At 47.4% G+C, this 24,796-nt stretch overlaps 1 protein-coding gene across 9 annotated transcripts in view; it reads left to right on the forward strand.

The window, feature by feature from the left end:
- LOC102054785 (endoplasmic reticulum-Golgi intermediate compartment protein 3-like) overlaps positions 1-21,589 on the forward strand; it is a 58,062-nt gene extending 36,473 nt beyond the window's left edge. Inside the window, exons 1-9 of one of the 9 annotated variants that reach the window (XM_055705128.1) lie at positions 7,081-7,190; positions 7,992-8,039; positions 8,500-8,701; positions 9,061-9,180; positions 11,392-11,449; positions 15,018-15,049; positions 15,691-15,787; positions 18,154-18,237; positions 18,429-19,241. In XM_055705128.1, coding sequence (XP_055561103.1) covers positions 9,154-9,180; positions 11,392-11,449; positions 15,018-15,049; positions 15,691-15,787; positions 18,154-18,237; positions 18,429-18,523 — 393 coding nt within the window. In that variant the 5' untranslated portion in view covers positions 7,081-7,190; positions 7,992-8,039; positions 8,500-8,701; positions 9,061-9,153 and the 3' untranslated portion in view covers positions 18,524-19,241. The other 8 variants (XM_055705130.1, XM_055705125.1, XM_055705127.1 and 5 more) reach the window with 8 other exon arrangements.
- Positions 21,590-24,796: the final 3,207 nt, after the last annotated feature.

Genomic DNA, 24,796 nt, shown 5'->3' on the forward strand with positions numbered 1-24,796 from the left:
TAGCAGCTTTATCTGAAACTGAGAAACAACTGATAATTAAAACTGCACGAACGCATGTACAAGTTCAAATAGCCTCAGGAGTTTTACCTGGAACTGTGGAAGTCCACGTTCCAAGGGCAGATCCTGACTGGGATTATAATGATGATAATGATTATAGATTATTAAAAAGATATCAAGAATGGATAAGAATCGCTTTAGAAAATGCCATTCCTAAGTCCATGAATTGGTCCAGGCTATATGTTATAAAACAAGGACCATCTGAGACACCCTCAGAATTCTTAGATCGTTTAAGAACAGCTATGCAAAAATTTACAATGATAGATCCTTCCTCAGAAGAGGGTAAATTACAGTTGGTTTCATTATTTCTAGGACAGTCAACAGAAGACATAAGGAAAAAACTCCAAAAATTACAAGGGGCAGACATGAGAGACTTAGAAAAACTGGTAGAAGAAGCATGGAGAGTGTTTAGAAACCGGGAAGAGGAGGAAAGACAGAAACTGGGACAGACTATTGCAGCAGCAACAGTAGCCGCATTGAATAACCAAGGACCAACTTTTCGAGTTAAAAATAGGGGAGATGGGAAACGAATAAGGACCCAGCAACCACCTCTAAGATCAGATCAGTGTGCCTATTGTAAAGAAGTAGGCCATTGGAAAGGGGAGTGTCCAAAGCAAGGGAGAGCTCGAAACATGATAGCAAATGTTTCGTCGAATCAATGAAGTCGACCAGGAGAATCTACCCTAGCAGATCCTCTGGTTAAAATAGAGCTAGGGAAATCAGGACAGAAAATGGAATTTTTAATAGATACAGGCGCCTCTTATTCAGTGCTAAACCAGAAATTAATGCCAGAGGATAAAGACTTTGTGACTGTAGTGGGAGCCACTGGCCAACAACAAAAAGCCTTTTTCTTAAAGCTGTTAGTATAAATTGGGAAAACAGATGGGAATACATAGGTTCTTATATTTACCGGGATCACCAAAATCTTTATTAGGCTGAGATTTATTAGAACAACTAGAAGCAGAAATAGTCTTTGAAAAAGGGAAAATGGAGTTAAGGATAGGAGAAGAACAGCTAATAAATGTATTGAGTTTAGCATTAATACAGACTGACCCTAAAGGTGAGATACCTTCGGAGATCACAGATCAAGTATATCCAGGAGTCTGGGCCACCAAAGTCCCCGGAAAGGCCAAGAATGTGACTCCAATAACCATAAAATTAAAACCAGGGGAAAAACCTGTTAAGGTTAAACAGTATCCTTTAAAGATAGAGGATAGGAGAGGAATTAAAGAAAAAATTGATAAATTTTTACAGTATGGGCTACTAGTCGAATGTGAATCGGAATATAATACGCCTATATTACCAATCAAGAAGGCCGATGGAAAAAGCTATAGGCTGGTTCAGGATTTAAGGGCCATAAATAAAATCATTGAGGATATACATCCAGTAGTGGCGAACCCATATACTCTGTTGACTAAATTAAAGAATAGTCAAGTTTGGTTTACTGTACTGGATTTAAAGGATGCCTTTTTCTGCTTAGCCTTAGCTATGGAAAGTCAAAAGTTATTTGCCTTTGAATGGGAAAACCCCGACTCAGGCAGAAAGACACAGCTTACGTGGACAGTATTACCTCAAGGGTTCAAAAATAGCCCCACTATTTTTGGGAATCAATTAGCTAAGGAACTCGAGACTTGGACGCCCCCAGACACTGAGGGGACTTTGTTGCAATATGTGGACGATCTCTTACTAGCTACTGAGACTAAAGAGAGTTGCATTCGATGGACTATAAGTCTCCTTAATTTTCTGGGTTTAAATGGATATCGAGTTTCCCAACAGAAAGCCCAACTGGTTCAGCAACGCGTGACTTATCTGGGATTTGAAATCTCGGGAGGACAATGAGAACTGGGAACCGAACATAAAGAGGTTATTTGTCGAACTCCAGAACCCCAAACGGTAAAGGAACTGCGAACTTTTCTGGGAATGACAGGTTGGTGCCGTCTTTGGATTTATAACTATGGACTGATGGTGAAACCTCTGTATGAATTGGTAAAGAACGATCAGTCCAAGTTAGTCTGGACTGGAAAAGCACGAAAGGCTTTTAGACAACTTAAACAAGAGCTGATGCAAGCTCCGGCCCTAGGATTGCTGGATCTCTCGAAACCCTTTTGGTTATTCTCTCATGAGAGACAGGGGATAGCTTTGGGAGTACTAGCACAAAAACTGGGTCCCTATAAACGAGCAGTAGCTTACTTCTCTAAACAGTTGGATGAAGTAAGCAGAGGATGGCCCGGATGTCTTCGGGCTGTTGCCGCGGTTGTTATTAATATACAGGAAGCTCGAAAGTTTACGATGGGACAGAGAATGACAGTGTTAGTCTCCCATACAGTCTCAGCAGTTTTGGAACAAAAAGGAAACCATTGGCTCTCACCGCAGAGATTTTTAAAATATCAGGCAATATTAGTGGAACAAGATGATGTGGAAATTGTTGTCACTAATGTTGTGAACCCAGCTTCTTTCCTCAGCGGGACTCTGGATGAACCAGTGATACATGATTGTATAGAAACGATGGAAACTGTGTATTCGAGTTGACCTGATCTTAAGGAGGAACCTTTAGAAGATGCTGACGAATCTTGGTATACTGATGGAAGCAGCTTTGTGAAACAAGGGCAACGTAAGGCAGGGTATGCCGTTACCACCACTAAACAGGTAATCGAGTCTAAACCATTACCCCCTGGGACGTCTGCCCAGAAAGCAGAGATAATTGCTCTTACACGGGCATTGGAATTGGCAGCAGGAAAGAAAATAAATATTTGGACAGACTCTAAGTATGCATTCGGTGTGGTGCATGCTCATGGAGCAATCTGGAAAGAACGAGGACTGCTGACCGCTCAAGGAAAACAAATAAAGCATGCTGAAGAAATCTTACAATTGCTAGAAGCTGTGAAACAACCGGAAAAAGTAGCTATTATGCATTGTCGGGGACACCAGAAAGGGAATGCTGATTTTGAGATAGGAAATCGATTGGCAGATCAAGAGGCTAAGCGGGCAGCTGAATTAACCAACGTAAAGGTATTGTCTTTAATACCAGACAGTAAAATCCAAACTATAGACGTAAACCAAAAGCCAAATTATACGAAAGAAGACTTAAAATTAATTGAAGATCTGAAAGGTAAAAAGAAACCAAATGAATGGGTATATTTGAAAGATAACCGCATAGTATTACCCTCCAATTTAATATGGCCCACAGTTCTTACAGAACACAATAAAACACATTGGGGTGCTGACACATTATATAAAAGCTTGAATCTGATATTAGTGGGATGGAATTTATATACCACTATAAAACAAGTAACTCAGCAATGTAGCATTTGTCTACACAACAACCCCAATACTAAGAATAAAGTAAAATTCGGAATAATTGGTAAAGGGAATTATCCAGGGCAACAGTGGCAAATTGACTTTTCAGAACTCCCTAGAAAAGGGGGGTATCGCTATTTGTTGGTATTAACTGACACATTCTCAGGATGGCCAGAAGCCTTTCCCTGCCGAACAAATAAAGCAAGAGAAGTGGTCAAAGTTTTGCTCAATGAAATAATACCACGCTTTGGAATCCCGGCCACAATGTCTTCTGATAGGGGTTCTCATTTTTGTGCCCAAGTAGTACAACAGATAAGTAAAATTTTATCAGAATATTTATATATGTATATGATTGCACTTCAGAAACAGTTAAATAAAGTGCACAAATTGATTTTAGGAACTAGGGCTAGAGGACTAGATCAACCAGTACACATCTTTAAACCTGGGGACTATGTATATATAAAAATCTTCGCAGGGCAACCTCTGGAAGAGAAATGGGATGGGACATACCAGGTGTTGTTGACCACGTATACTGCTATCAAGATTAAAGAACAAGCGGCCTGGATCCACTATTCAAGAGTGAAGAAAGCTCCTGAAAAATCATGGAGCGTTACTCCAACAGGATCCACCAAAATGCGGTTCTCCAAATTGTGATTGTAGTAAGTTGGTTACCCGATCTGTGTTTAATGTCATGGGATCAAAATACTCATTTGTCCCTGATACAAGGAATTTCCCAGGTTTTGAATAAAACAAATTGCTGGATATGTACTCATATGCCAGAACATGGGAATAAGGGAATACCTCTCATAGGAATTCCTTTACCCAGGAACGTATCGTTAACCAGTTTATGGGAAAATACCTCATGGAATGTCAGGGACAATGAAATTTTGAAATTAGAAGTAAGTAGTCCTGCAGTGCATGAATCGTATTATACTTGTGTACAAAGGTGTAATCCACCTAAAGGGATGGGAACGTGGACCAAAGTGGAAGAGTTTCCACTGACTTAGAGGAAATATGGAAACAAACCAAGATATTACATGAAGTAAGTGAGGATGATGTGTCTTGGGATTTTGAAAATCTTTGGACAACTCTAACTTCCTGGTTACCTAATGTACAATGGTTAAAACAGGTGTTAGCTGCCATAGTTTTGTTGACTGTTTTAATAATACTTGTGTGTATTCTGTTCAAATGCTTATTCTATTGTACTTTTAAAAGATAAAATAGCAAAGGAATTTGCTTGTATCGAGAAAAGGGGGAACTGATGTGAATAAGCTGTAAATAATATGGTCAAGTTTGTATTCATAAACCAATATTCATTTTAATGCATAAATAAGCTTGTAATTGTATAGCGACAAAGGGGTTAAATGTCTGAAAGATCATATAGACTGTTCTGGCAAGAAAGTTGCAAATCTCTGCAAGGGGAGCTGTCCTCCTTATCTGCAAAGCAAGCTGCCCTACCAAGGAGATAACGGGACAGCAGGATGGCCTTGAGTAAAATTACGAGGGGTACTGTAAAAACCCTGGGAAAGATTTCTACAAGTCTGCCAACTCATCCCTTTTGAGACCTAAGGTGAAAAGTACACCATGAGGAAGACCTACAGCCTTCCTCCCATAGACCACTGCCCACATTCTAAAGACCCCGGCCCACAATTTTTGGAAGAATCTGCGCAAGCGTGAAGCTAATTAGCATATGAAGCGAGGGTAGGCGGGTTCAGGTAACGAATATGTATAGGCGTTAATTGAATATTCATTGTTTCATTATATAAATATAAGATAATCTGCCCCTCTGGGTGTGTACGATTGGTGGAAGGATCCCCCGTACACCCGCTGCTGACAATAAAGAATATTTAGTCACTAAAATCTGGTTTTGGACCTGTGAATCAGAACTGGGAGGCTCAAAGGGAGAAAACTCGTAGGCTGAGACCAAGGCTTTGATGTGTGCAGGGGAACGTGCTGGTGGAGTTTGTGATTGAAAACTGTAGGGACATCTTTGAGGAGGAGGTGGCCGGCCTCTCCCCTCCATCAGCCGAGGAGGTGCCAGCACCAATGGACAGGTGCACAGGTATGAGGGGCTGAGGGTTTCCAGAATCTGGGGCTTCTGATCCTATTCCTTATTGTGCTGCTGGTGGATTTTGGTTTCGGTGTTGTCCACTTCCACGAAGTCACTTTGCTGCATGTGCTTTTGTGTGCCAGAAGTGCGTTATGAAGATCAAAGGAGCCGTGCAGGTGAAGCAAACGCAGAGCCCCAGGCAAAAGACTTCTTGGACACAGCACCCTCCCTGTTCATCCTCTAAAAAGAAGCAGGGGCAGGTATGGCGGTGAAATCAGAAATAGTAGAGGGATGTCAGGCCAACAACCAGTGACACGTTTCTCATGTAGGAGCCTAGGACCCTAACCCTAATACGCATGTGCGACAGCGCTACTGGCAAACTAAGGGCAGCCCACGCGCAGAATGGACTTGACGCCGCGGGGCGTGGTTTCCGGAGCCGCATGCGCATTATGAACGAACAGTTTACGCATGCGCAGCGGTGTTTCAGGCAAAACTAAGGGCAGCGCATGCGTAGAATCGGCTTGACGCCTAGGGGCGGGGTTCGTGGCTACGTATGCGTATTGCAAAAATGCGCTTTTACGCATGCGTAGTAGCCTTTCTGGCAAAATAAGGGCAGAGCATGCGTACAAGTGGCTCGACTGCAACGACCGGGGTTCGCGTCACGCCCTCGGTAGAACACGCGCTCGAGCCCCGTGGTCTGGTACCAATTTTTGGTCGCCAGATGGCAGCGGCGCTCCACCAACCGTGCGGCTGCAGTACCCAAATGTTTCGCTAGATGGCAGCAGCGCTCCACCGGCCGCGCTGCTGCAGTACCCACAGTTTTTCGCTAGATGGCAGCAGCGCTCCACCAACCGGGCGGCTGCAGTACCCAATTTTCTGTCGCTAGATGGCAGCAGCGCTCCGCCAACCCTGTGCTGAGCACTGGCACGGCGAGCACGGGCCGAGATCTCAGCCCAGTTTACATCACCGGACCCCGGGAGCGCTCGCTGCGGCTGCGGGGTTCCCTTCGCTCTGCCCTTCGCCCACTCGCAGCCCGGGCATTAATACTTATTGCCTCCGTATGCAAAAGCACACACGTGGCTCAAGCTGTTAAGTCCTTTCTGTATGATGCATTCCATTTTGCTGTGGGAAATAAGGGTGCATTTGCTCTGTTCGCATTTGGAAGCACGTTAGTAACAGCAATTTTAAACATATTTTCTCTAAAATATAAGAGATTTTGCAGGGGTGCACTTTTTGAGTAGGAAAAAGCGAGTGGTGTGAATATGTGGCTTAGGAAAAGCTCATACAAGGTTTTCCCCTGCTCAAGTAAGCCCTTATGAACTGTTGCACGGTTTAACCTCTTGAGTTCATAACCGTTCCCTGTGACGGGAAAGTGAGGTGTTACCGGAATGAAGGGGTGCAGAGTACGCGGCAGGGCTGGAAGGCGGGACAAGAGAGCGGGGCCTTTCCTCCGCCTGCCTCTCCCCGACCCCCCCTCTCCCAGGCAGCCGCTCTCGGCACAGCCCGCACCCCGCGGGCGGCCCCCGCACAGCGCCGGGGGCCGGCAGGCTGAGGGGACCCCGCGGCGGCACCGAGCCCCTGTCCGCCCCGGCGCGGAACGGCAGCCGCGGCCCCTCCTCGGCCGGCTCCGGGGCGGGGGCAGTGGGGGCGGGGCCAGCGCCGGGGCGGGGCGGGGCCGGCCCCGGAAGGTGGGTTCATTTCCGGCCCGCGCGGCGCGCTGGAGCGGCGGTGGCGGTGCGGGGCCTTCGCCGGGAGCCGTTCGGGCCGGGACGTGCGGCGGCGCTGGGTGAGCGGGCGGGCCGGGGGCGGCCGGCGGCCGAGCCCGGGCCTCCCCGTCGGGCAGCGGCCGGCTGGGGGGGACGTGGCGGGCCGGCGCTCGGCCGCGGCAGGGAGCGCCTGGTGCCGGCGGCGGGCGGGCTGAGGCGGGCGGCCCGGCCCGGGCCCGGCGGGGCTGCCGGCGGTTCTCGTCTCCCCGGCAGTGGCGGTGGTCAGCGGGCTGCTCGCGGTGCTGCCTTTTTTTTTTTTCTCGGAGCCGCGCCGCTACCTCAGCGAGGAGGCGAGGAGCGGCGGCGGGGCGGCCCCGGTGCTCCCTTGTGGCGGCGGGGCCCGGCAGGGGGGTCGGCCCGCGGCGCCCTGCCGCCCCCCCGCCGCCCCCGGGCTGCCCGGGCAGCCGCCGCAGCTCTGCGCGGGGCTTTGTCTTTCCCCCAGCCGCTGGCCGGGGCCGTGGCAGCGGGCTGGGGCTGCCGCCCCCCGCGGGCCGCAGGGGCTGCCTTGGGGCCGGCGGTAACGCTGTCGCGGGGGGGGGGGCTCAGGAGCCTCTTCAGCCCCTGCGAGCGGGCAGGGGAAGGACAAGAAGGCCGGCGGTGGGACCCCCACCCCTCGCCCCCGACTGCTGATTTCTCTAAAAAGTATTGCAAAGGGCAAGCGTTTAACTGCCGGGGAGGGTTGGGAGGCAGCAGCTCGGGTGTCTCGCTGAACCTGTGTCGTGACAGTCAGCTCCTGGGCCAGAGCAGCCGAGGGGAAGAGGCCTTTGGGTTTGCTTCCCAGTGAAACGGGGCTGCTTTTTTGTTTTTTTCTTTGTACCTAGGTTCATCCGGAATTGTACGTTGACAAATCAAGGGGAGCTGAACTGAAGGTCAGTCTAGATGTTACTTTTCCACATATTCCTTGTGCTTGTGAGTCGCACTGCTGACTGTGGAGGGATAACTTTTAGTACTTGCCGAGGGCTCATGAGGCTCCGTGGGCCCGCTGCTTCCGAGTGCTGCGCTGCTGCTTGGGCAATAATTGGACCTTAATGCCAATGCCACGTGTTAGCCTTTCTCCAGAAGTTATAAAAGCAGAATGAGCGTTAAGAATCTGATTGCCTTTTAACTAAATTCAAAACCAAGTTGCGGGATGAAGTGACTGGAAGTCCTGCAAGTCTGGCTGGGTATTACTGCCATGCATGTTATCTGCCTGTCTACTGGTCGTTCCTGCCTCTTGTTCTGTTGCGGTAATTCCTTTGAGTAATGCATTGGGCTCTAGATGTAGCGCATCTTGGCTTCCTCCTGACCCCCCGAGATGTTATCGGTCTTTGCCTTCCTCACGTTTCACAGGGCATGGGAAGGCCAGAGAGACTGGAAGCCTCGGCTGTTGTGTGCGGAGAAGCTGTCAGCCTTCTAAAAGAGCATGTAGCCAGCAAGCGCATCTTGGTGCTTCGGTACCAAGCTGATACCACAGACCTCAATCTTTTTTTTGTGAAAGGGGATCCCAAGGAAATGTGCTGATGTTGAAGAGAGAAAGGTGGTGGGGGAAGAGGTAGGAGGCAGCTTTCAACCAATTTTAGGCTTAACTCTTGTGTTCCTGAAAATGGTTCTGGGCTTTGAGGGGTTTGCTTTTGGCTTTTTGCCTTAAGCGCGTCAGGGTAATGCTTTCTTGGAAGTTGGAAACGGTCCTTCTGGGACACCAAACCAAACCCCGTACCTGGGAGGGCCATTTAGTGTGCTGCATCGTGCATTTTATTCCGTTGGTCACTTGACCCTAGCTGTACATGCTCTCCTGGTTTGGCACGTTCTTACCCTGCTGGCCGAAAGATTCTGTCTTTTCACTTCCTCAGCTTGCTACAGGCCATAACACTTGTGTGTTGATAAACAGCTTTGTTTGATCACTGCTTTCAGGTTTGAGTATCGATGCCATGGATGTAACAGGAGAGCAGCAGCAGTGCATAGAGCACAAGCCGTTTAAACAACGCTTGGATAAAGCTGCCAATCATGCGACTCCAGAAGCTGAGAGACATGGTAAGATGCTATTCTGCCATTCTTGGATGGATGCTCTCATAGCCTTTCCATCACCGTATGCCTGCTATGAGATTTGTGGGAACAAGGGATGGCTGAATTCACAGCATTTTAAACACCACGAACTCTTGAAGAGCGGATAGGACACAAATCTATTACACTGGCAGATCAGACAAGCTCCTGTGTGTGTGTATACATTATACTCTGTAGTTTTCTGAGGCAAGTCTTTGCCTAGTCCCTCTGAAATTGGGACAAGGACTCATTGATGCATTTCAGGAGCAAAGGTGCTGAGTGAGTAGGCTTTTCCTACTAGAAATCAAGCAGCTGCTCCGGCAAAACTTGACTTTGGTTGCATCTTTAAATCCTAGGAGGCTGACAAATGGGACAAGCTGGTTAGAGGAAAGAGCCTCTCTCCAGGGAAGGCTCTGCTGACTTGACCCTTAAGCCTAAACTTGCGTCTTGCTACGTTTGCTTTGTGTGTGTTAATGCATACACGATTAATAGATTTCAGTTGATTTATCAGTTACAAGTTGGAGTAAGTGGTCCTTGGCTACATAAACCTCTCCTCTGCGGTTTTTTTACATGTTATGACTTACTGGTATACTTCAATACAAACCAGGAATGATTCTGGTAGTGTTGCAATGTAATGGTAATACTGTCCTGACTTTGTTTTTCTAAAATGTGAGGTCCTTACTATCTGTTGTGGGAGATAGTGTAGTTCTGTGTATTGGTATAAACTAAATTTGCTGATTTGTTGTAACTCGGATTTAACTTTCCTGTTCTTAAAAGCTGAAAGGCTAAACTAAGCCAAGAGTTGAACAGTGGGTAGGTACAAGAGCTTCTCCTGTTGTCACAGAAGTGTAGTGATAGCGTTCTTACTGTTGCGTCACTTAGCAGCCTTTCTGTATTCAGAGGCTGTGGCCTGACGAATGTAATGTCTGTGGTCAAACCCTGCTTTTCTGTACCCAATTCTGTTACCACATGTAGGCCTCCTGCCTTACTTGTAATCCCAGTGGAGGCTGGCAACACTCGGTCTGAACCGGTTGCTCTTGCTCCTTATATTATCAACAGAGAGGAAGAGAAACTTGCAGGGAGCAAACAGTCTCATCCAGGAGAGGCATTTTGAAAGCGATCAAATTGTATTGCATGCAGCAAGCAATTTCTTCTGCTGTCTGGAAAAAGTATATGGCTAGTTTGATTTCCACCACACGTGTGGCAAGTTAGATTGGAAGTGTACACCCATCTTCGTGGAACTCTACGATTATCAGTTTCTGTTAGTAACACTTGATGTTCAGTCAGTTATTTAAATGGCAACTATAGCAGTGTTGACTGGTAAAGGAAAAATGCACGCAGACGTGGTTACCGCTGGGCTTGCTTTGGTCATGACTCAGAGTTGGGCCACCACCCCAGTGAAAGATTCAAAGGGGAGTGCTGTGGGTAGCAAGGGTCCAAGGGTAGGTGTCACTAGGGAAATTTCTGGGGGCCATTGTTAGACACTTGCGCATCTCCATTCTCATCAGGTCCGCAGTTAACATGTGCGATAGGTTTGCATGGACATTCAAAGGTGTAATGTAGCATGTGAGCTTGATGCATTGAAATCTTCCAGGGGAGGGTGTGTATGAATGCTAGCCAGTGTCAGGGAGGACTGACATCTAATATCTATATCCTTCTCGTATTCAAGGTTAAAATACTAATTACCTTTGTCTTTTGGGGGATTTTGGAGGTTTGGTGGGGTTTTTTTGGGAGTGTGTGTGTTTGTGGTAAGCTTAGTGCTTTATTTTTGAACACAGCTTGTTTTCATACATAGGACCCCTGTTTATTGCATTAAGGGTTTTCTTCCCCTGCCAGCTGACCCTCTCAGTTACTTTCTCCACTCCGTTTCTGTGATACCTTTTTGTATTTCCTACAGCAGCAATTAGTTCCCTCCCAGTAGACATAATTCTGTCTTCTTCCCATTTTTATGTCCACTAAAATACTCTGCATAGAACAGTTATTGTCAACATCGGTATGTGATGATGGCTTTCCACATGACTGCCTGTGAGGAAGAGGGGAAATTCATATCTCTTTTAGGACAATATTTGCTGGTATTGTCACCCATGACAATGAGTTGCTTATTGTCTATCTTAAACAAAGATTTGAAAATCCAACCGCTGGTATGACTGCTTTATTTATGTAGATTAAGGCCTTTTAATGAAAGATTACTGTCTCCTGCAGGTAGCTGGAAATTTCCACTTTGCACCGGCAAAAAGTTTCCAACAGTCTCATGTACATGGTAAAGTATTTTCTTTTCCTGCTTATTGTGACCTTTAGCTTCCAAGTGTTTCAGACAATTTCCTTTGAACATCTTTGCATTGCTATCTGTGGTAACAGCAGCACTGCTTCAGGAGGGAGGACATTGGTGAAATTTTGTTAGAGATGTTTAGAACTATTGGGAACGAATAGAAAAGTGTTTTCTGAAGGTGCTGCCACATGGTTGTGGGAGAACGTGGAGGAGAATGTGTCTGGGCAGTCTCTCAGCCTCACTTGTTCTGCAAAACTTTGCTGCCCTGCTGTAAAACAACCTCAGGTGCGGTGTTTGGTCCAGGACCTGAATATCAGTATCTCTGGAAGGGGTGTTTTGGAGAAAAGCTCTTGAGAATTTCAAGGCAATTCAGAACTTTCACAGTAAAATTTCAGTTGTGAAGGACTTCTACTTCCTCAAGTATATATAAATACACAGTGGCTGGAACGATAGTGGTAGTTTACAGAATCATAGAATGGTTTGTGTTGGAAGGGACCTTGAAAGGCCCCCTAGTCCAGCCCCCCTGCAGGAAGCAGGGACATCTTCAACTAGATCAGGTTGCTTACAGCCCTGTCCAACCTGACCTTGAATGTTCCCAGGCACGGGGCATCTGCCACCTTTCTGGGCAACCTCTCTTAGTGTTTCACCATCCTCATCATAAAAAATTTCTTCTCTCTATCTAGTCTGAATCTACCCTCTTTCAGTTTAAAACCACTAAGCCTTGTCCTATTGCTACAGGCCACACTAAAATGTTTGTCCCCATCTTTCTTATAAGCCCCCTTTAAGTACTGAAAGGACACAATAAGGTCTCCCCAGAGTCTCTTCTCTGGGCTGAACAACCCCAGTTCTCTCAGCCCGTCTCAGAAGAGGTGCTCCAGCCCTCTGATCAGTTTTGTGGCTCTCCTGCTCCAACAGGTCCATGTCTTTCCCTTGCCAAGGACTCCGGAGCTGGATGCAGTGCTCCAGATGGGTCTCGTGAGAGCAGAGGGGCAGAATCGCTTCCCTTGACCTGCTGGTCATGCATCGTTGGATGCAGCCCAGGACATGGTCAGCTTTCTGACCTGTGAGCACATGTTGCTGGCTCGTGTCTGTTTTTTTCGTCCACTGGTACCACCAAGTCCTCTGCAGGACTGCTCTCAACCCCTTCATCCCCCAGCCTGTATTGATTTGGGGCGGGGGGGGGGAGTTGCCCAGACCCAGATGCAGGACCTTGCCCTTGACCCTCATGAGGTCACATGGGCCCACTTCTCAAGCAGAGCACTGGGGGGAAATGTTTTGGAGAGCCTTAACTCCATTTATGCTAAAACGGGTCACACACAGTGTAACTAGTGTGACAGGTTAGTTAATGACTGGTCTTTCTCAAGGGGTGCCCTTGAATTTCTCTGGTGCTGCTCTGTAAGACTTGTTAGCCTTGCTAGTACTCGGGTCACGCTTCAGGTGCTGAGGAATGTGACCGCCCGAGCGTTCAAGCTGATAACTGCCATCACCCTGTGCAGGGTTGTAGGAGAGCAGCTACCGGGGGGCTGCCCGGTGCCAGCACAAGCACTCCTGCAGCTGTGTGATTAACCTTACTTTGGAGCTGCTCTGGCCGCAAGAACAGCCTCACATAAAGCAGTACTTCACGTTTCAGCCTGCTGCATGCGTTCTCTGATGTGACTCTTGTCTGAAGGGAGGGTGGGACAGGAATGGGCCATCAACAGAAGGATGGCGGGACAAAGACTGTTCTATGACAACAGGTCCAGTTTAAATGCAGATCCACCAGAGCCAAGTGCTCTGTAGAACTTTGTTATTCGCTGAAGGTTACCCCGCTGGTGTCTGTGCAAAAGGCAGTGGGGCTTGACACTTCACTGACAGCTGAGGCACTTAACTCTTGCCCTAACTGCAACATGAAACAGGGTGTTGCTGGTAACCGTTAAGAAAAATGGCATAGCGTAATCCCAAGGCCACTTCGCTTTTCTTTCCTTTCCCTGGCCACCATTTCACATGTATTTCCAAATTTTTAGTAGGAATTTCTTTTTTAAAGCCAAAGGAGTTCCTTGATGCAGTTGCCAGCACAGGCACACAAACCACTGTGCTAGTGGCAGTGACAGGTCTGCACACTTGTCAGAGACAGCACCAGAATATCTGAAGCCAGTGCAGCTCTGAGCTCTTTGTAATGCAGAGCCATTGTCTTAATTCCAGTGACTGCAGCCTTCTTTCTGAGCATTGAACACTTTAACTGTGAAATGGAAGGGCTCTCCCTAGATTGGAGCATTAGGAGGAAATACAGTTTAAGCTTAGCATTTCCTTTTTCTAACTGTATGTTCTCTGTTCTGCATGCGTATCTCTTTGGGTTTAGTAAGGGGTTTATATAAATGCAGGTAAAGCTTCTGGTGTTTTATCGGAAGATGTTAATGGAAAAAACCTGAGTTCACTCATTCAACTCATGTTGAATAAATGTTTTAAAGGAGAGGCTAGTTCTGGTCGGTTCTTCAGCATTCTGGCTTGTCTTGTGCTAGGCTGTGTGCCAGAAACACTTGAAGGGAGCAGCATTCCTGATCTTTGTTGATCACGTAGCAGCACTGGGTGATCTGACTCCACCAGCTCCTAAGTAACACTGCGTTTTTTGAAGCATGTTTTTCTTTGCAAAGGTGAAAGTTGAGATCTGACTTCCTGACCAGTGTTAAAATGCACCATGGCCTCTGGCTACTTTAAGATGATAGTGCGACTTTGGACAAACCTGGTAGGAGCAATACTGAAATCAAGTTGTAAGTTATATTTTCATCCTGAGACTGATGTTTCTGGCATTACATAAAGTAATTTAAGTAGCCAACCAAAAGATATCAGTTGCCTCCCCTTGCCCCTGTTTTCCAGCTCCCTTTGGGGGTGCATGGTGCTGCTGGCATTGCCATAGCGCTGTATGCAGGAAGGGCAGAGAGAGGGCAGGCCAACCACCCCAAACCCTGGCACTAGTGATAGTCACCTTGGTCGTACCAGTTGTTTGCAAACATCCTGCTCAGGCTCTCCCCACAGACTTTTCCTTTCCCTGTGCGTTCTCTGGGCAGCTGTAACAAGGCTGATTGATAGGCAGAGCCGCTGAGAGTTGCTAAGATGATGATAATTTCATTAGGGAACTTGCATTTGGTATTAAGGCTTGTGCTTTGCTCAGTTGTTAGTTTAGATCTGTTGTGCCTCTGTTTTGCAGTAGTTAGAGGAGTTACGTGTATCAGGTAGTGACAGAGATAACAGTGAATTTTTCCTTCCTTGCCCCTGGGGTCTTGTTTTTGCCATAGATTAAGAACACATTCGGATGAAGACCAAAATACCTAATCTGAAGTAACCCCAAAATAAAGATACTTTCATTCATTCTAGCAGTGGCTAGTGTATGTCAGGAGGGGAATTGCAGCAGTTTTATCTATCACGTGCCCTACTGCAAGCAAGAGAGAAACCCGGGGGATTTTCTTGCCATTTTAGATCTCAATGGAAATGAGAGGAACTCCCTTATAAGCTAGAATAAGGTAAACGGATATGCTTGTTATCACAGTGTGAACTATATTGTTAAACTGTTTTTCTATTACAGTTCACGATCTGCAGAGCTTTGGACTTGATTATGTAAGTGTTCCCAAGATAATGTTCTAGTTCTCTTGGTCTTGTTTTCCTTCTGGATTTCCCTGCCTTTGCCACATTGAGATCCTAGCGTACTGATCCCAGATGGATTTGGCTTTACGAGTCTGGGCAGAACCTAGCACCTGCTTTCACACAGGGCTGTGAAGGATGTTCTGGGACATCTGCATGTTGCTTGGCAAGCCTGTTCCCCTCTTCCTGAGACTGCCTTGCTCCTTAGCTGCGCTCCCCAGTTTCCTAAGGCTGGTATTTCCATAGCTGCTTCTGGATCTGGGAGGAAAGTAGATGGTGCCCATACCAGCGCCACCGAGGCAGCTGACAGCACGGTGCTGCCATGGCAGGGAGAGAAGTGGGTGCAACAGCCTGTGCTGTAGGTGGGGGGTAAGGGCACCGGCATCTGGCTGTTTCCAGGAGGAAAAGGAGAAAGTCCGCATCCTGGAATCTGCCATGAATACAAAAAAGAAGAGCAAGTGCTTCAGAGTTTACTGTTAGGACGTGCAGAGTAAGGGAGGACCTGTCTCTGTTCCAGAGCCATACTTGGAAAAATATACAAATAATTAACTTCAAGCTCCTTACCTTGCCCCTTGGATGCTGTGCAGTTGTTTGAGTTATTAGCATTTCCGTTTCAGATCAATATGATGCACTACATCAAACATCTCTCATTTGGAAGGGATTATCCAGGCATTGTGAATCCTCTGGATGGGACAGACGTCACTGCACACCAAGGTAAAAGCCACCTGAGAGAAATCTCTTTTTTAAGTGTCTGTATTCATAAGTGTTAGAAGAGAACAGGAGTGAAGTTCCCAGTCCTAAACAAGAACCCTGACATGCCTAAAACATGGACTCCTCCACCTTACGCTCTTTCTGGAACGGCTGCCTCCATTCATCTGGAACAAATCTGCCAATGTGTTTTGATTCTGTGACCTTTTGGAAGGATCTTTCTTTTCAGTGTTCATGGCCTAATTGGTAGTTGCTGGAGAGCTGTGGTGTCTGGCTGACCTTGATCTACCCAGCAGTAACAGCTGCAGTGAAGTTGAAATATTGCTGATCTTTTCTAGGTAGCTCCAGTTTGCTGGCTTGAGAAGCAAAGGCAATTCTGTCCTCATGCTACTGCTGCTCAAACTATAATCTTGGCTTATTGGCACAAGCCCGCTTGTGTGGATTTTCTGTGAAAGATCCTGACTGTATCACTTTATACAACACTACAGAGATTTGTTATTTTTTCACATCTGCTGATCAATGAATTTCATTCAATGATCATTTCATCAGTGAGCTCCTGTAGTTAATTTTCTCATATGCCTATTTATTCTTTAAATGTGTTGAAAGTAAAATTTAATAGTCTCAGGAGCTAAAAGATGGATTTGATTTTTAATTCCTGTCATGGCACCCATGGAAATGTCTACACGATGAGGTATTGTCGTTCTACAGTTTAAGCCATTTGCCTGGCTTTTTCTGGTGATGGGATAAATTCCTGTAAGGTGAGGGCTGATTCTTCATCCTCACAGAAACCTGCATCCATTCACACTACCTTGCCCATGGCCACTTTAATCCAACTACTTCCATAAAACTCAATACCAATAATTTCTTTGGGGAGCAAAACCATCCCCAGCCCTTTCTAAGGAGGCTGATCCTGGAAGGACCATGCCTAGGGGCTAGTGACTCAAATTGGGATGTGAAGGGCTGATATACCAAGTATTGCTCCTTCAAACCTCTGCAAGCCACCTTGAGGGAAGGAGCTAGGAGACTAAATCACGCAGTTCCTTGTTTTGGAGCAGTACTCCTGGATGCTGCCAAGAAATGCCCCTACCTGCAGACATAGCAGCTCCTGTTTTCTTTTTTTATGGAGAGCATACCACATTATATCTGTCTTTCCCTAGCTGTCCTTCCTAGAGTAAGTATATCTGTCCATCCCTCCCTTCCATCCAACAAGTCACCAGGCCTACGTAACACAGCTGAAATCCTCTGCCAGGTGTAGGAGTGGGCCATATAAACTTTGCAGGTGTAAACAGAAAAGAATTCTTCTGCAGTGCTCTGCAATGGCAGGAGGGCCAAGATACATGAAGAGCACAGAATTGCTTCTGTAACTAATATTTTGTTTTGTGTTACAGATAATTGTTAATTAGTTTAGTTCTGCTTTATTTTTTCCTCCCTTCTTGCTTCTCCTGGCTTAAAACAACAAAAGAGCTCTTGCATTTCCAAAGTCAATTAGTCACTGGGCTAGAACATAGGCTTTTGACATTGTAATTAGACTTCATTAATGGATCGCCAGCGGCAGCAAGATGGAAACCTACTAGATGAGCCTCTCTTTGCATTTTCTTTCAGCTAATTACGTGCTTATCTTGAAAACAAAAGATGCTGCGAACAATGAAAGAAACCCCAATTATGTGTCCCAAGTTGTGGACTGATGGGCTTATAGTGAAAGCCTCCTTGCTGGAGGTTATAAAATGGTCCTGCAGCCACAGAACTTCTTTTCCTTACCTTTGCCACTGCATTCTATATATCGCCAGTCCTCCTCCCCATGTTGCCACCAAGTCCCAAGTTCCTTTAGATCTTCTGGCAAAGTAATTTATAAAATGCTGTCCCTCAGGTGTGCAAAAAAACCCTTGTCCACTTTTTCCTTACCTCCTCCTTGGGTGCTAAGCGTGCCATGGAAGGACTGAAGCCACCACTGCTCCCAGAGGCAGGAGATCTCTGCCTTCCAGCAGAGCGCTCTCGCCAACAAGATCCCTCTGGGGAAGCAATTTTCTTCTGCAGGTCATTGATATTATAACACAGGGTGATAAGTAATCAAATAAAGTGCTTTCAATTAAACTGAGGGCCTCTAGCTTGGTAACATCTTTCAATAGCAATTTGTAACACTAATACAATATAATTACTGCTAATTAATGGGTAGGTAGCAGACCAGATATGATGATTTTTCTCCAAGCAACACCAGGCAGTGAAACCTGTATGAATGTACTGTTCCCTGTGAAAAGCGCTAAGCTTCCTCTCTCCTAGTCCTCTGAGGTAATTCAGTGAACAGACAGTTTAAGATGCTTGTAAATTTATGTTGTGCAAATAATTATTTGTCATTTTATGTTCAACTTGGGAAGAGGCTTCAACAAGCCATAGTACACTGCCCTGTGTAATTCCTTTCATGATGAACTTGCTAAGGATCAGAGCTCTGGCAATAAATTGTAAGTAGCTTTATACTTCAGATAGTCATTTGGATTTATTTATTTTTTAATCACCAATGATAGCAGGAACTGTTTTGCAAGTTTTACAATTGTTGTGGTATTTTACTGTTCTGTGGCCTATTCCCACTGTTATGTACTGCATAGATTAGACTGGAGATAACAATAAATGCTGAACAGTTATCTGTCCTCAGGTAGTGCTGTGTTCTTTGATGGAGGTTGGATTGCTATGCCTCTCCTCTGGATGGAGAAAGTGAACCCTCAGGATGCAGAGCAGGCCACGTCGTAGAAGGAGCTGGAGGGATGAGCAGGAAGGGAGAGTCCTTGATCTCCAGGGCTTTCCTAAAGCAGATGAAGGACGGGGCACACAGGAAATTTTACAGCTGAGCAATGAGGTGTGTTACTTCTACACCTCTGAGCACACTCGCACACCTCTGGTTCTCCATCCTGGATGATGGGGACCTGTCTACATGACCAAGTGATGTCTCTGGGGTCATAACAGACTGCCCCCCCACCCCAGCACTGCCCAGTTCTTTGTCCCCAGCTGGTGTGACCTCCTTTTGATGAAAAAGTCCACGTTTTGGGGAAAGAGAGAGAGGGAAGGCTAAAAAACTTGTTCCTGTGCTCGGAGCTGAAGTTTGCAGCACAGAGCGCTGCAGGTTCATACTACAGCCTGCTCTTTCTCCTGCCTTACAAAGGGTGCAGCAAGGGAAGAACCCCCAGAGGCAGTGGGTGTAGGAGGTGGAAAGGGGCCACTTCTCCACATCCATCAGTCAGCTGGAAACAGGAACCTTGGCAGCACAGCGTGCCCTTATGTGGGCTGGGTTGTGAACAGGCATGTCCTGTCCCAGAGCTGGTGTGTAAAGGCATCTCTGCAGATCGCAAGGAACACAAACGGGTGTTTGTGGTTGCACTCAGATCGTGTGGAGGGCTCCACAGTCTCAGGGACTCTGTTGCTAGACCTTCCAGAAAGGAATCTAATGAATAAACCACCTACGTGGGGGAAATCACTGCCTGACCTTTCATGCAGTCAACCTGCAGTGTAATCACCTGATACTTCTGGTTTTTATCAGCGTACCCACAAATTAGCCACAATGTCTCACAAGCTAATAGGAAGAAAGTAATTACTGGTGCTACCACTAGAGCTGATAGCAAGGACTACTGTGGGAAATAAAGAATTAATTTCAACTATATATGTAGAAGATCTTAATAGCAGCAGGTGAAAGGGGAAAAGAAAATTTAAGGTAGACATCAGTGTGGGAAGAGAAATACGATAGTAGAAGTCGAAAGACAGATGGAACTGACGTGCAATATTCTTAGTGTGTAGGACAGTGATGGAAACTTATCAAACCCACAGGCTGTTTCCTTGTAGTAATCACTGAACAAAGTGAGAAAACTCACAAGCCAGGGACAGAAAGCTGTTTTTTTTCATGTCTCAGGGGCCTGTACCCAAAACCAGAATTAGGGGGAGGGTGAGATGGGACTGGCATTAAACCAGCAAAATTTAAAATGGACCATCTGAGATGACACACTGCAGACCCCAGGAGCTGGGCTGGGAGGGCTGGTGGCAGTTTGGCTGAAACAGGATCAAACCTGCATGTTCCTGGTGGTCAGAGTGTACCAAGGGGACCGAGATGCTTCTGTCTCTGCGCTGGCCACTCAGAGTGGCTAGGCTGAGCACCAGTACTCCTGCAGGTGGGCACTGGGGGCTTGTGAGGGCAGGCCTGGGTTACACCCTCACACCCTACAGGGTCATACTGGGTCACATTTCTTAGCAAAGTGTCCAGTTTCTCCATATCCCCAGCCTATTCTGGAAAGCCTTGGAATACCAAATGCTCAGGAAATAGGGAGATAGCTGGCTGGGTGTGTAAGAGGGAGGGTGACAGATGTGAGAGGGAAAGGATCTTGGCTTTAAAATGTGTACAGCTTCCTGGCCTGCATGAAGCTGGCTGCTTTAGGGCATAAAGAAAATTAAAAAAAACTGTGCTTGTTCTCTTCAGGTAAGTTTTCCTGAGCAGAAGACATTTGGGACAACAGGTACAGCAGCGAGGGGTAGGGATGCCCCCTCCGCAGAGCAGCTGGTGGGACCAAGGCCCCCCCGCTGGGCGCATACAGCTGAGTGGTGGGACACAGACCCGCCCTGTGGGGCACCTGGCTCCAGGTGACCAGCCGCGGCCTCGGCCATGTACTGCATGAACAGGCAGCTCTGGATGAGGCCGATGCCATGCAGGAGTCAGGCTGGCATTTCTGACAGTGTGTTGGACCACAGGATGTATCCAGATGTGGAGAGGGACCGGGAGCAGCCATTGCCTGGTGCCACATGGATTGAACTGGGAGCACTGGGACTCCATTCCTTCTGTTTCCCCATGCCACACCCTGGTGTGTTCAGTGGGGGCTCACGCAACACAGCCCCCAGCACGGGGGGACATCCCTTGCCAGCCTGTAAATCCTTGGGCGCCCAGAGAAGCCTGAGGCTTGTGCCAGGCTCTGCTCTTAGGGCACATCCCCTGCTCCGCACTGTGCTGGATGGAGCCTGGTAAGGAACCCATGGTGGGACTTGGTTTTGGGGGAGCCCTTCACCACGGCAGGGTGCAAGACCCTGGGACAAAACCCCGCAGTTCTTTTGCAGGCAGCAGGATTAGGGCAGTAGGATGAAGAATGCTCTTTGCAGCAGCAAGGGAAGGCGGGGGGTGGGGGGGTGGGGGGGGGGCAGCATCAGCAGTGCAAAAGCTGCTTTCCAAGAGGGCGAGGGGGCTGCCAGCCGGGCTTCCCATCCCTGTTACACGGTGCCGGGATGCGCAATACTTGCAATATGTCGCCGTGGCCACTAGGTGTCCCCATAGGAATACAAGTTACAGCCTGCCCCCCCCCCCCTCCCCCCCTCCCCCCCCGTGCCACTACTCGGCTGTTCCCCTTGACACTGACGGTAATTAAAGATAACACCACTTAGCCTTCTGCCATTTGCATTGAAGCAGCAATGTTTGATTTGTTGGACCTTTGCATCAAAAAAAGTTTAAATAAATAAGCACCTCTGCATCAGCAAACAGCGGCAGCCATGGCTAGCAAGGGGCTGCGGGAAGGCTGCAGTGGGGCTGTGCTTGCTCCCTGGGCTCAGGTTGATGCACCCTATTCGTACCCTGCGTCCTCTGTTCATCACCAGGCCGATGGGACTCTTCCTTGTTCTTGGAGAGAACAGGAAGGAAAAGATGCTGCTTCCTTCCCGAGATGGTGCTGTGCTGAGCTGGGACCGGCGGTAACAGCAGCTCCCATCCCACCGCCCGTGCTGGGTGCCTGGACAAGCCCTGAGGTTGGTGGGGGCTGCCTGAGCTGCCAGTAGCCCAGGTGAGGGAAAGGGAGGCACAGAAGGGAATTGCCCAAGGCCAGGGAGATGTACTGAGAAGGCTGGCCAGACGGGAGAGTGAGCCTGTGCCAGGGAAGGAGCGAGCAAACTAAACAGCAAGAACTGGCCACAGGTAAAGGCTGATGTGAGATTTTCGGTCCTCAAGGGTTCAGCAGTAGGAGTCAGGGCAGGGATGCTCGAAGTGTTCAGAGCTCAGCTGGAGGCAGCCTGGAGGAGCCTGCTCTGTGTTTGCCCTGTTCTGAGACACGTGCAGAGCCAGAGACCTCCAGAGGCTCCCACCCACGCAGCTCCATGTCCTAACATCTCCCCCCAGGCCCCTTCCTGGCCTCTGTATGAGACTGTCGTCTGGATCCTGACATTACCCAGCTGGCTGTCACCGTTCCGCAGTGCTGCATGGGTGTTCCTGCAAGAAGATTAATGGCATCACAGCATCCTCTGCAAGCACTGTGTCCTGACCCAAAGCCTGGGCCAGCTGCCTTTTGGTCCCAAACCAGAGTCTCTCCTCTCAGACTTCAGGAGGGCTCAGAAAGCTGTGATCTCCCGTCATCTCACTGTCTGCACCCCTTAATGCAGTGCATGGGGAAGACCTCTTGGGAAGAGTTTGGATGCCTTGCTGGACAGACTCTTCTCCACAGGGGCAACCTTCTTCCCTGAATCTCATGCTCTGGGGACACTCTGAACATTTTTGCCCACGGTGGATTCGTTCCCTGACAAGGACGATGATGGAAGCTGGGCTGTTCCTCTTGCAGAAGCTGGCTGTGGACAGTCCCTGTGGCAGCTGTAAGCTATCCCCTGCTGTCCATGCTCCTCCTTCCAGCTCCTCTGTCTTGTTTTACCTGGTTGCTTATCTCAGACTTAGTATTTTCAGGTCATTTAAAGCTGCTTTATTTCCTTAAGGAGAGCCAAGTGAAGGCTGTAACTGGAGTTGATAAATCCTTAGACTTTGAACTCAACGTTTATCTGCTTAGGCTGATGCTCTCTACTTCTCCAGGCTGTGCAGAGGAGAACAAGTAGCTCTAATTCCCTTGGAGACCGTCTCTTGTTTAAAGGTAGAGGGTGACACCATGGCAGACATCCCCACCTGCTCTTGCAGCGTGCCCTGCTTGGGGATGCTGATCTTTAGGCTCAGCCTGGGATCAGCTGTTCCCTCCTCAGTGGCCTGATTTTGTCAGGCTAGCACACAATGTCCTGGGGGCATGTTTTTCTTCTTTCTCTCCCAAAAGAAAGATCACAGAAGTGATTGGGCTGTGTGACAAGGCTGATCCCATAATATGTCCAGGAACTGCAAGACATCATTTCTCACATCACACTAAAATGGCCCACAGCCATCAGAAGGGGAAAAAAAAAAAAAGATGCTCTAATAGCAGGCCATTATCTCATGACAATGGCTTTTAACACATGCTAACCCTTCCTATGTGCTTAGAAATCTAAGAAATGAAATGAAAGGTGCTATCACTAAGGAGAGCTTCTATTTAGTGTCTCTGTCCAAGTGGAGAAATGGGAAGTGGAATTTGAGACAGCGGTCCTGCAGGCTTAAGGAAATAGATTGAAAAATGCATTTGGAGTGCAGAAACAGCATAAAACATGTTGCAGTTTGGTTCATTTGGGATTCCAGTCATACGGGCAGTGACACTGTGGAGGATTTAGCTTGCCAATCAACATCTTATTTATTTCCTCTGAACAGGATATCTTTATTCTGTGGCCGTCTTTGCCTCCAACATCTATGGAGATTGCAAAATCAAGCAGCTTGGGTGATTTTGTTGTTGTTGTTTTGTTTCGTCCAGAGCAGCACGAGAAGTAGGAAAATATCAATAGCAAGGAGAGAGCCCCTTGGCACCATGGGATTCATGCAGACTCACTCATCCCCAGGTCATCCGGCTGTGTCTGGCTCAGACAGAGGGATTACATGTTGGTGAGGCTGGAGCTCAGCTTGCCAGGGATCATCTGCTTGGTCTTGGCTAGAAACACCTGCCCAAGTGCCTTAGGCTGGGGTGGATGAGGAGAGGAGGGAAGCAGTTTAGAGGAGGATGAAGACAGACTGAAAAAGAAAACCCAGCTTTCCTGTCTGGCATGCTCTTGCCTCTTGAAGCGGAGTCCCAGGTACATGGTTGATGTCTGGTAGCATGTGTGACATGGGGAATAGCCCAGTGCCCAAACGGAGAGCTGCACCCTGTGGGACAAGCACTGGTGAAAGGCTCGGGCTGCAGACCCCAAGCCTGTGGGGCCCTGTCTGGAGCCCAGGCTCTCCCCAGCGAGGAGTGCGGTACCCAAGGGAATGCGGTACCCAAAGGGATGCGATGGGGCCAGCATGCCCAGGGCCTCCAGCCTCTCTGAGCTGGAGCAAGCCTGTCCCTTCCCCCTCCTCCAGGACCCCTTGGCTCTCTTCATGGGGCATCCCATGGCCTTCCCATATTCCTGGAGCTCCCAAAAGTCAGAGACAGTGCATATATACATTATAAATGTGAGGACTGCCCCATTAGTCCTGGTATTGTTTCAAGGGGGGAAACAGAACAAACCAAACCATTTCAGACAGAAACAACTGTTTCAGGTTAGCTCCTTTTTTGTTTTGGTTTGGTTTTTTAGAAACTTTTCCAGAGCTCCCAGGGTGGGAGAGAGCACTCAAATTCTCATTTTCATTCTGCTCAAGAAAGAAACCTTTGCCTGCATTTGTTCCCTCAAAAATGAATCGGATTTTTTTCCAGTAACCCTCCCTGAATCAAATAGAGAAAAAGGGCCATTTAAATGAAAGATAGTGCTCAGAAGGTTTAATACATTAAATCAGATGCAGTGCAATAAAAACACATTGGACCTTTTCTTCAATGAAGTATTTAGATATAAGATCTCACTATTAAAAATGATTTTTTGCCATTGTTTGTTCCTGAAAATATTTGAGGTCTACTACAAATGAAAAACAACCCTTCCAAAAAGAGCCATCAGAAAACAACTCTGGATTCAAATTAACGTAACATGTTTTGTTTGGGATTTTGGAACTGGAAAAATAGAGTTTTTTACAGACAAAAATATAGTAAATGCAAGACAGTGGGGAAGAAGGCCACACCCCAACACATTAGCACAGAAAAATGGTTTTTGCTTAAAAAAATATTCACAGATTAGGTTGGAAAGAAACAAATAGGATCATTTCAATATGTTGAAACACTGCCAACTTTTTTGTTTTGTTTTGGGTTCTCCCCCAAGATTCAT

The sequence above is a fragment of the Falco cherrug genome, chromosome 3 (genome assembly GCF_023634085.1).
Source record: "Falco cherrug isolate bFalChe1 chromosome 3, bFalChe1.pri, whole genome shotgun sequence".
Classification (NCBI taxonomy): domain Eukaryota; kingdom Metazoa; phylum Chordata; class Aves; order Falconiformes; family Falconidae; genus Falco; species Falco cherrug.